The 11,865-nt window shown below is 41.2% G+C and overlaps 1 protein-coding gene across 2 annotated transcripts; it reads left to right on the top strand.

Moving 5' to 3' along the window:
- The first annotated feature begins 956 nt into the window (after window positions 1-956).
- Window positions 957-8,241, top strand: LOC121513935. 2 transcript variants are annotated; one of them, XM_041793965.1, is made up of 11 exons: window positions 957-1,037; window positions 2,481-2,900; window positions 2,997-3,150; window positions 3,271-3,571; window positions 3,668-3,875; window positions 4,015-4,122; window positions 5,818-5,948; window positions 6,041-6,235; window positions 6,322-6,533; window positions 6,735-6,953; window positions 7,059-8,241. In XM_041793965.1, the coding sequence occupies exons 4-11, from the start codon at window positions 3,429-3,431 to the stop codon at window positions 7,487-7,489; spliced, it is 1,647 nt and encodes a 548-aa protein (XP_041649899.1). In that variant the 5' UTR covers window positions 957-1,037; window positions 2,481-2,900; window positions 2,997-3,150; window positions 3,271-3,428; the 3' UTR covers window positions 7,490-8,241. The 2 variants fall into 2 exon arrangements, with proteins under 2 accessions (XP_041649899.1, XP_041649898.1); XM_041793964.1 differs by lacking the exon at window positions 957-1,037 and having other exon boundaries at window positions 1,953-2,900.
- Window positions 8,242-11,865: the final 3,624 nt, after the last annotated feature.

Here is an 11,865-nt window from a genome sequence, read left to right as displayed (position 1 = left end):
TTCACATGTCAGGAATATACTCAAGAACATGAGGAGCTGTCTAAAATAGAATGATATTATATCGTTCACCTGTGGATGACAGTAATGCGCCAAGATGCGTCTAAAATACCGGAAATTGTAAGAGAAGAAGAGTGCCGTTATTCATTGCTGCTGCTGCTGCTGCTCTTTGCCTGTGTTTTGCAGGTGTGTACTTGGTAGGGACTGCTAGAAACTTACCTCTGGGATACTAGGGTGTATTTACAGTACTTTTGTGATGTTTTTGTTGTGAATTTGAACTTCTGGTCAAGTTAAAAGATGCTAAAATAGTGGAGTTTACCCGCGGCCGAGCTGTGCCCTGCTGCCTGTCTGCTGTCTCCTTGTAATCTGAATCCCTGTGTGTTGTCTTGCAGGCGTGTCGTTCGGTTTGTTTTACTGCGCAACAATGACTTTTCTTGCTTCTACACATTGAATAAGCTCTGAAAAAAATCTTAAATTGTACATTGTGTAAAAATAAATGCATTTTGTTAAGGTTTTTTTTTAATAAAATTACATTTTTTGGTTACTTTATATACCTAAGGAGTACTCCTGTCCACACTATGTTTGGTCAGCTTAACTTAGCATGCTGTAGATACAGTTGAGAAGTGCTGTAATGTAGTGCTGTAGTGGAAAGTAGATTGAATAATCCTTGATAAGATGAATGTGTACTTTAATGTTGCTTTGAGTGAGAAGCAGTGAGGCTGTGCCAAGTACACTTAATTTTGAGGCTTTTATTGAATGAATGTATTATTTTCTGTTGAAGCTATGGAGGGGATGTACAATGTTGTACTTTGGGGGATCCATACCTAAAATGGATGTACAAGGACAGTTATATTGTAAAATTATTTGAATTTGAGTGAATAACAGATGCAACCTGATTGACAAACCGAATGCTGTGTCTTCATTGCTGCTGCTGCACTTTGCCTGTGTTTTGCAGGTCAGCGGATTTACTTTGTTGCCGTCAAACCATTCCTGGGACCCCTAACTCCAAGCTGATCCTACAAGTTATTCATGGGGTCGAGGTCAGGACTGCTGGCCGGTCATTCTTTCCTCTAATGTCTAATGATGCATTTAAACACTGAAACAAATAAAACTAAATTTCATCCTTTAGATGATCTCTATGCTTTGTAAACAGGTTTTGGACTATTTTAGATGACAATGGTCCAGGTCCAGTGGGCACTTAGCACCCCTCACCCACAGTGTCACCCCACACCCACTGAGTTATTGCCCTATGAATAAAGTAATGAGAACACATTGACACCTGGACCCACTGTGGGGGGGTGATCACACTTGAGCATTTGGGGTGTGAATCTCTCCTTCTCAAGATGATTCAATTCGAATCTTGATTCACAGGCTACAATTGGCTTCACTGGTGACTCACTAATACACAAAACAATTAGGTCTGCTCCAATTCGATCTGATAAAACCTGATAGAATCAAAATAACTTTTTGCTTTAACAAAAAAAAACAGCAAAAAAGGGGGAAAACAAGATAGTTTCATAATAATCTAAGTTTATTTGATTTTATCTATAAAACAGACTAAATGCCAGGCCTACTTTGCTAACATTCTGAAATGTTTAGGTTTTCATCACACCCAGGTGCCCAAGTGTCTTACTTTGATGTTAAATTGTAACTGAAAGATGTTTTGGCGACGACCGGTGAAACACATGCAGCTACCTAGCGAGCACCTACGGCGAACGGAACTCTTGCTTAAAGGTACAAGGTCACAGTGGGTAACGCGAGACTGCAGATGCTGAGCCAGAGCATGGCTGAATGGGCTATGAGAACAAGCAGGAGAGCCTCAGTGAACCAATCTCAGACTTTAAGGCCGGTCCAAAGACCAGTTCGTGCCACATTTTTACCGATGCACCTTGACCACTGACGTCAAGATCGGTTAACCGATCCATATCACGTTATCTTTACACCACTACTGAGCATGTTATCCAACATCAGTTTCTGTTCCACTTTAGAATAGCAACTTTGGACAGATGGTTAACTTCTAAAGCAAAATTATGGCTCGTAAAGACATTTAACACATAAAAGAAAATAAAGTAAAAATAAATTTCTGTGAAAACTGGAGACCGTCATCACATTTGGAGAAAGTCTCAAAGTTTCATCTCTATGACATGATATGTATGGATAAAGACCACAGTTTCTATCCTACATAAGAACACTATATGAAGAATTTAAACTTGTTAAATGTAACCTTTTATTTTTATACTTTTGTATAAAGTTAGAGTTCCGATGTCTAAAATGCAACTTGTGTTTCCAGACCTAGCCTTTGGACATGCTAATGAGGGCCATAGGTATTGTCCTGCCTGATTGCTCTATCCTGCTGCTGATTGGTTCAGACAGTTTGGCGCACCCACTGTACCATAGAAATACTGGAGGTCAGACCAGGGATCATCACTGTGTTTGCGGACACAGACGACAAAAGTGCTTAATTTCGGACTTTTCATCTGTAGACATGGAGACCGCCACATCCTCCACTGCCTGCGCTGCTTCAAGCCTCAGCAAAGCCTACCTGTCCATCTGACTAGGGTCTGCATGAAACACTGCACACTGGCGGAGAGAGCAGAGGAGGTGAAGAAGGCGAAGATTGCCACAAAGACCTGGATCCTGAAGAGCAGGGTCTGGGACTATGGCGTCCTGGATGAGCTCTTGCCCCACTTACCTTGCAAGATTGCAATGGTGAAGGCGCTGGAGTCCCGTGGCACTTTTGTGATAAATAAGCCACACAACTGGACAGAACATGTTGCCTCTACCCCTCCTGATTCTGCCACCCCTACCCTTGCCACTGCTTCAATTCCAGAGGCTGCCGGTCCTAGGGCTAGCAGCCCATCCTCGACTGAAAGCAACAGCTCAGGAGAGCCTACCCGTCAAAGGTAGGAACAGTGGTACAGATGGATGGGTCATTAATTTTTCTTAAAGCCAGCTCAGGGTGAATTTGAATCTTAAATCATGTCTTTTTGGTTTTACAGTGAGTCAGAACATCATGGAGGGACCTCCAAGTCTGTGAGGATGCGGATGAAGAAGGCTGGCATGTATGCCAAGTTTCCCGATAGAGCGCCACTCATCAGGGACTTCAAGAAATATCTTAAAGTTTCCCTGAAGGTGCACTGCTGCCAGGAGGAGGTACAGTCTCACAGAAGAATTCACAAATCACCTATTTCAACATTGTTAGCTGTGTATACATTTTTTTTGTGTTTGTGTTGTGCCATAAATGTTGAAATGTCATTCTGTCTCCCTTCATAGGTGGACCACGTGAACCGCTTCCTGAGATTTGTGCAGGATGGTGGGGATGAGCCCACTACTGCTTTCCTCACCTTGAGCACGGAAACGAAGAACTTCTTCGCCTCACTTGAGTCCTGCGGCCTGCAGCCTGCATCAGTCCAGTACTATGTAAAAGCATCATGTGGTTTGTCCAGTTCCTCCAGACTAGGCTGGACCTGGGAGACCAGGTGGAGAGGAACAAGTGCCAGGCCTTCATTGATATGGTCAGGAACCTGAGGAAGCAGGGGTCTAAGGCAGACACCCAGGGTCTTGTGAGAAAGAGGTAAGACATTTTTTTCTCAATGTCAGAATGTTGTTCTGATTTAGTCCTAGCATCCTGAGTGAGCTTTAGAGTAACAACCGTGTTTCTTTTCAACAGATTTGAGCAATTTGATGCTGGAAATCCAACGGTGTACCAGTGCCAGGAGATTCTTCGAGTGGCCAGGGCGGATTTCCTCAACTCCTTCAGGAAACTTTTATCTGAAGTCCCCCTATCCAGCCATGAGAAGACCTTCTACAGATACTACCTGCAAGCCCTGTTGGTCTTGAAGCATTTCCAGCGCCCGGTAGCTGTGGAAGTCATGACTGTAAGTTTGACTTTCAAGCTTCACTCTGAGTTTAACCCTTAAAATGCTGCCTCATGATTCTGATGGTGTCTCATGAATCTAATGGTAATATGTGTATAATTTCATCATGAAATAAAATTTCCTTGCCATTGGTTTTCAGGTGAAGGAGTGGGATATGAGGAAGACTGTGGATAAAAGGGTCGTTGTTGCTGTCACAGAGCCACAAGAACAGTTGGTGTACTTTGCCCTGACGGACGAGGAGGAAGCAGTAAGTTATTTACAGTTGAAACCAGAAGTTTACATACACTTTATAAAAAGGCACATAAACTTTTTTTTCCTCACCGTCTAACATTAAATCAGATTAAACTTTTCCTGTTTTTGGTCAATTAGGATTACCAAAATTATTTCTATTTGCTAAATGCCAGAATAATGAGAAAGATAATTTTTAAGACAATTTTTTATTATTTTCTTGAGAGTCAGAAGTTTACATACATTTCATTAGTATTTGGTAGCATTGCCTTTAAACTGTATGACTTGGGTCAAACGTTTTGGATATGCTTCCACAAGCTTCTCACAATAGTTTGCAGGAATTTTGGCCCATTCCTCCTGGCAGAACTGGTGTAACTGAGCCAAGTTTGTAGGCTGCCTTGCTCGCACATGCCTTTTCAGCTCTACCCATAAATTTTCAGTGGGTTGGGATCAGGGCTTTGTGATGGCCACTCCAAAACATTGACTTTGTTATCCTTAAGCCATATTGTAACCAGTTTGGCAGTATGCTTAGGGTCATTGTCCATTTGGAAAACCCATTTGCGCCTATGCTTTATTTTCCTGGCTGATGTCTTGAGATGCTGCTTCAGTATTTCCACATAATGTTCTTTCCTCATGATGCCATCTATTTTGTGAAGTGCACCAGTCCCTCCTGCAGCAAAACAACCCCACAACATGATGCTGCCACCCCCATGTTTCACAGTTGGGATGGTGTTCTCAGGCTTGCAAGCTTCCCCCTTTTTTCTCCAAATGTAACGATGGTCATTATGGCCGAAAAGTTCAATTTTAGTTTCGTCAGACCACAGAACATGTCTCCAAAAATTGAGGTCTTTGTCCCTGTGTGCATTTGCAAACTGTAATCTGGCTTTTTATGTTTCTTTTGGAGTAATGGCTTCTTCCTGAGAGAGTGGCCTTTCAGCCCATGTCAGTGCAGGACTCGTTTGACTGTTGATAATGACACACTCTTACCAGCTTCAGCCAGCATCTTCACAAGGTCTTTTGCTTTTGTTCTTGGGTTGAGATGCACTTTTTGGACCAAAGCACGTTCATCTCTGGGACACAGAACCCGTCTCCTTCCTGAGCGGTATGATGGCTGGACATTCCCATGGTGTTTATATTTGGGTATAATTGTTTGAACAGATGAACGTGGCACCTTCAGGCATCTGGAAATTGCACCCAAGGATGAACCAGACTTGTGCAAGTCCACAATTCTCTTCCTGATATCTTGACTGATTCTCCCATGATGTTACACAAAGAAGCAGTGTGTTTTAGGTGTGCCTTAAAATACATCCACAGGTGTGCCTCTAATTAACTCAAATGTTGTCAATAAACCTATCAGAGGCTTCCAAAGACATGACATCATCATCTGGGCTTTCCCAAATTGTTTAAAGGCATAGTAATCTTAGTGTATGTAAACTTCTGACTTTGAAGAAAGTAATAAAAATTGTCTAAAAAAATCCTTTTCTTGTTATTCTGGCATTTAGCAAATAGAAATAATTTTGGTAATCCTAATTGACCAAAAACAGGAAAAGTTTAATCTGATTTAATGTTAGATGGTGAGAAAAAAAAGTTTATGTGCCTTTTTATATAGTGTATGTAAACTTCTGGTTTCAACTGTAGCTGCCAGACTAATCTGATGCAGAATGTGTGTTTATGGATACATTGTTTAACACTCATGTGTTTCCTGTTCCTACAGTGGTTTCAGGCCTACTATGAAAAGATCAGGAGTCAACTCATCGAAGAGGAAGACTGCCAGCGATTTTTTGTCTCGTCTCTAGGCACACAAGTGAGCAAAGTGAACAATGACCTCAGCCGCCTCCATGAACAGTAAGAACATCCACCTCTCCGTGTGTTTACACTTAATGTGAATGACGTTGCTTTCATGCACTAAAACATCATGCCCTGTTGTCTTACTGCAGCTATAAGATCCAACCGGTCATTACCAGCCGGACTGTGAGAACGGCCTTGAGGACAGAGGCTGCAGCCAGTTTCACAGCTGAGCAACAGGAGAGTGTTGATCAATATCTGGCACACTCAGTCACCAACCAGGATTCCAGGATGAGCCAGCCTGAGCAGGTCATAGCCACGGCCATTATCATGGACACGCTGGGAAGGTAGGTCTCTTTTTCTGATAGTCACATGACACCAATGATATCGAAACCAATAACCAAGTATGCCATTGTTTTCCTGTATATTACAGCATCTCGCCTTCTGACTCACCACCACCCTCCACCAACAACCCTCCCACTGCCGCTAGGGATAGGTTTGATGATTTTGTAGCCGCCTTCCCAGTTACTGTGGAGAGCGAAGTCCCAAGCAAGAGACGGAGGCTGGAACAGGGCTGTGACACTCGATCATTCTATGACAGGTGGCGCAAACAGCAGTATACCATGCGGCTCGAGTCTCTTCTAAGTAAGTAGCTCATTTTGAACATTTAAACACATTGATGTTAACCCTTTATAGACAAATAGAGCTATCGAAGACCTTGAAGTCAGAGGGATCCAAGTGTCACAGACATGCAGATATACTCCCATTCCAGGCTGCTAGAGAACAATGCAGGGGAATAGAGCCTGTGTTTACATGACTGACCATGTTAACTCTTCTTGTCTGCAGCAAACTTCAGTTACCAGAAACCATCGTTGGCAGAGGTGGCCAGGCTCATTAAAAAGAAACGCTGGTTGATTAACTGTCCAAAGGCCGCGGATGTGGTGGAAAAGTGGAAGCCTCCCACCGCTGCTGCATCCCAGACAGACAAGAGGCTGAAGTGCTGTGTGGTTGCCCAAAAGTGGAAAGGCCTGAGTTTTAGGGACTTTGGAGGTGACAAAGGTCAAGGTAAGAAAATTATTCTTAAAGTCTTAACAGCAGACAATCTCTATCAGACTGTGGGCTAAGTTATTTTACTCTGATTCTGAACTTGTCATGCCATTTTGATTCCAGGTGTTATTGCAGACAGGAGATTTTTGAAAGGAGAAATCGTCTGTGACTACCACGGGAAGGTGATCACAGGAGCAGAAGGCAGAGAGAAGATGGAGGGGACCAACGGCCGAGCTAGCCACCTGTTTTTCTTTCAGGATGGGCAGAGGGACCTCTGCATGGATGCCCGGGCTGACCGGTGTGACTGTCACCCTGACAAAAAGACCCTGGGAAGAAAGATCAACCATTCTTCTAAAAAACCCAACCTCAAGCATGTCCACGTGGTGATGAGGATCGCTGAAGAGGACAGACATGTCATCCTCTTCAAAGCCATGGAGGACATTGATATTGGCACTGAGCTGAAGTGTGATTATGGTGTCAACAGAGGAGAGTGTAGAGATATGAAATTTAAATTGCACCTGTTGAAAAAGGGAACTTACAAATGTGGGAATTAAATACTGCTGGACAAGAAAGCTACAGTATGTGTCGCCTAAATGACCACCGTCTAGCAGTTAGGCCTTGATCAACTTCCTGCTCTGTCTTTACTCAGATAAAAACACTTCCTCTACTCACTTTTACGCACACTGACCTAGTACGCTGAAGTCTCTAAGTGGCCCGTCAGGCTGACAAAGAGTAGATTTATATCTTCAGCCCTGCACATGGGTCTGTAGGTAACTGAATGAGTGAGTGACTGAGTGATGCTACTTTCAGAGTGATACCATACAGATTTGGGTGTAGTCTTACTGAAAGCCCGGGAAGCAGAGAACATCTTGATTGAGACCAACTCTGACGCCCTTGGCTCAGACCTTTACTGTGATTTTTATGGCTCTCCTGAGCATATCTCACCAGAGTGGTATGAACACAGCATCTAATGGGCCGGTCCCACCATGATGTAGCAGATTGATGTCGTCTTCTAAGACCTGATGCACTGCGGCAAGGATTTCTTTAAGACATGATGTGTCTTTGATTAGCAGAAGACCCCTCTCTGGAGAAGCTGTGCCTTCATCATGGCTCACAGAAAGCCAGCCCTGAACCCTGGTGTTCATCTGTACACCAGGGAACCCTGACACATTTTTAATTTGACATGTTTCTCAATTTCTGTAAATACGTGTTGCTTTATTTAATTTGTGGCCAAAGGTCTGAGTCCACAATCTTGTTTCTTGTTCTGTACCTTTGAATGCTTAATAGACCTGAAACCTTTGTGGTTCACAACATGCAATAAACATCTGTTTGTGATTCATTTTTAAATGCACACACCTTGAATGCTTGATAACAAAGTGATACAAAGAGGCCATTTCCGAATAAATATTCTTGGTTTTATCATTGATTTTGGAGGGATGTGTGGGTCATGGAAGCGAGGAGTTTAAGCTTTACCGTCAGAGCAATTTACGAAGTCACCAATCAACACCAACCAATCTCCATTTTATCTGCTGCACAGACAAAAAAAAAAACTGTGGCCCTGTCATCTTCACGTGTGAAGTGCCCTTAGTGCTCCATTGTTTTGTACATAAAGGATCTGGTTGTACATGTCCAGAGAACACATGGGGCCCCAATAAATATTACAGAGACATCTCACCTTAAAGGGGTATGTGTTGACAAAAGTAATTAATTTTATGCTGTCCAAAAAACATCTTATGGTTTTAGTGTCCCAGTACAGTGTGCAGTGTAAAACATGGGGCCAGCAACGTGTAACCAAGTGTGAAATGGAGGACTGTGGGGAGTGCCACTTGCTGGCTCAGCTGAGTGGCCTCTTCCACAATATGTGTGACCATATTAGGTCACTCGATTACTGCAGCACCATTGATATTTTATTTATATTGATATGTTTTTCCAAGAAATGTTGAAAAATAGATTTTTTGGGGGAGTCCAAGGTGGCATGCAAAAAAGTCATTTCTGAAAGTCACATTTGCCTTTCAATTAATGAGCCCAAATTATATCACTTTAGCTCTTTAGGCAGAGTCACGGTGACCTTCAATGTAAAAAATAACACGTGGCATTGTCCCTGCGCAAAGGCACGAGCATCTTGTCCTCACAAGAACATTGCCAAGTGGCACTGAACCACCGACTGCAATAATGTCATCAGAGACAACTCACTGTCAGTCATCCCCCCTACTATAGGGATGAAAACAACAGTGAGGTATGTTTATGACAACAAAAAATTACCAGCGAGTCTTCCTGAAGAGACCACAGCTCCAAGAGCCATGACCGATTACCCTGACCAGTTAATACCAGCCGAAACCACATGCCAACTGTGCCCAGGAAATCCTGCTTTGGAAGTAGCCATACAAATCACAAATAAGGCATTTTGTTGGCATGGGTGGTGTGATCCAAAGTTAAGTAAGTTAAAAAAAACATCTTTAATTTCACCACTTACAGATAAGTCAAGTCCTGATGTTGGTATTCATGTCCATAATAGATGTCTCAACTTACAACAGAAAGTGCTCCAAATGCAAAAGATGGCCTGCATGATTTAAAGGACCATGTCCTTCTTATGTTGCAGCTTTGTCTGTACATTAGGCACAATCTCCTGGTATGCAAAACAGTATTGATAAACTATACTTAACTTATGTTGCCACGAACATTCTGTATGTTTTTGATTTGTTATGGTTCTAAGATGGATTCAAGACTTCCCAGGTTATTTGGCATTTTACTGTGGTTTCTTTGGCACAGGTAATATTCAGTTTGACAATTATTTAATCTAGAGTATTTATTTGTGTAGCTATTTTCATCAGAATGTCTTCAGGGACAGCAGCACTGTTACTAGTTTTAACTGATCCTTTTGTATTAACATCATTCCAGATATTTTCCTCTCATTGTTCTGTTTCAACCATAGAGCCATGTGTCAGTGTCTCGTGTCATAAGCTCTTTGGAGGTCTTGTTAAAAAAGAAGGCCTCATTTTGCAAGCATACTGTCAATTTGAGGCTCTATGTCGCACAAACAATGACATTTTTTGTAATGTTGGTAGGAGGTTTGGATTGTCTCTTTCTGCTGATGATGGGGCAATATGGAAGAGAGGGAGAAATGTCCAGCATGCAATCAATCAGATCCAAAAGGCTCTGAACTCTGTGGAGGAGTGGGTACATAGGTGGGGCTTTAAGATTTCTGCCTCCAAAACCAAATATATTGTATTTGGATTTATGAAAAAAAGCCTGATTTTGAATTGTGTATGTATGGCTGCCTTCCAGAAAGGGTTTAAAGAATTTAAATTTTTAGGAGTATGGTTTGATGAAAAAAATCAGCTGATCATCTCAGATCAAGAAAATTATTGAAAAATGTGAAAAAGTAATGAATGTTATGAGAAGTTTATGTGGTTGTGACTGGGGTGCAGAGAGAAGAACCATGCACATGGTTCATCAAGCAATGATCAGATCTGTGCTTGACTATGACTGTGTTTTCTATGGCTCTGCTGCCAAGACACTCTAAGAAAAACTAGACACTGTTCAAACCAAGGCTTTAAGACTCTGTTCAGGAGCATTTAGATGGTGTCAAACTCAAGGCCTGGGGGCCAAATCCGGCCCATGGAACGATTATATCCACCCCACGCGATCATATTTGTATTATTACTGGCCCACCAGTATGAGGTCTGCAGATTTCCTCCACTAATTTGTGTTTTATTTCATATTTTGCATCTCAAGATTATGACTCATACTTATGATTTTGGCTTTTAATTTTTAATTTGACCTTTTCAACTCATAATTTGGACTTTATATTTCATATTTTTATCTTTTAGATTTCCAATTTTAAATTCAAGTCATATTTTGATATTGTCAACTCCTTACTTTGGCTTTTTAATCCCATATTTAAACTTTTAAATACATGGTTTCACTTTTTTCTCATATTTTCCCTTTTAAATTCATAATTTTCTACTTTTTATATCATATTTTGACCTTTTACAATACCAGTTTTGAATTTAAATCACATTTCTAACTTTTTAAGACATCATTTTGAATTTTACCTCATATTTTGACATTTTGAACTCTTAATTTTTGGCTTTTTAAGCCCACATTTTTTAACTATCAGACCCACAAATTAAATTTTAAGACAAAATTGACTTTTAAACTCATGATTTCACATGTGAGCTCATATTCTGACCTTTCAAACTTATGATTTCAACTATCTCCTTGTATATTTGCCCTTTAAAACCATTATTTTCTATTTCTAATATTGTGTTCTGGTCTTTTGAACTAATAGATTGGAATTTTTATCTCAGATTTGAGCCTTTAAAACTTATCATTTTTACTTTTTTGAATTTCCTAATGATTTATCATCAATGCTGTTTTTTTTCATATTTTATCACTGGTGAAAATGAGGTTGACAGTTTAAAGTTGAGTTGACCCTGTTCGGCCCTCGGGTTAGACCTAAATCCAGAATCACCTGCTGTGATTGAGTTTGACACTCCTGATTTAGATCCTCTTCAGTGCCTGCTTTGCTGTTTGAGAGGGACGAAATTACCTCTGCATTTACGACACATTAAACTAGGAATTCAGTGCTGTTTAAAAATACAAAGCAGTGAACACAATCGTTTATCTGACCTTCTATTACAAGGGACATGTAAGTCTCCTAAACAAAATAAGAAACTCTTTTTTTAGAAGGCATTTGGGATCGAATTGAGAAAATGGGAATAGACAGGGAGTCGACTGTAGAAAACACGTGATAGCCTCCTGTTTCTGACTGGATTATGCAGGGGCCTGAAGTTGACCTGTCACTTTTATCTGTGACTGATAAGAATAGTGACATTGGACTGTTGGTTTATAAGTATATTAATGAATCAATAAAATCCTATTTAAAGATTTTCACCAATGGTTCTAGAGACCCAGAGAGTGGTAAGGC

The sequence above is a fragment of the Cheilinus undulatus genome, linkage group 8 (assembly GCF_018320785.1).
Source record: "Cheilinus undulatus linkage group 8, ASM1832078v1, whole genome shotgun sequence".
In the NCBI taxonomy this organism is placed as follows: Eukaryota; Metazoa; Chordata; class Actinopteri; order Labriformes; family Labridae; genus Cheilinus; species Cheilinus undulatus.
This window is presented reverse-complemented; position numbering and strand designations above follow the sequence as displayed.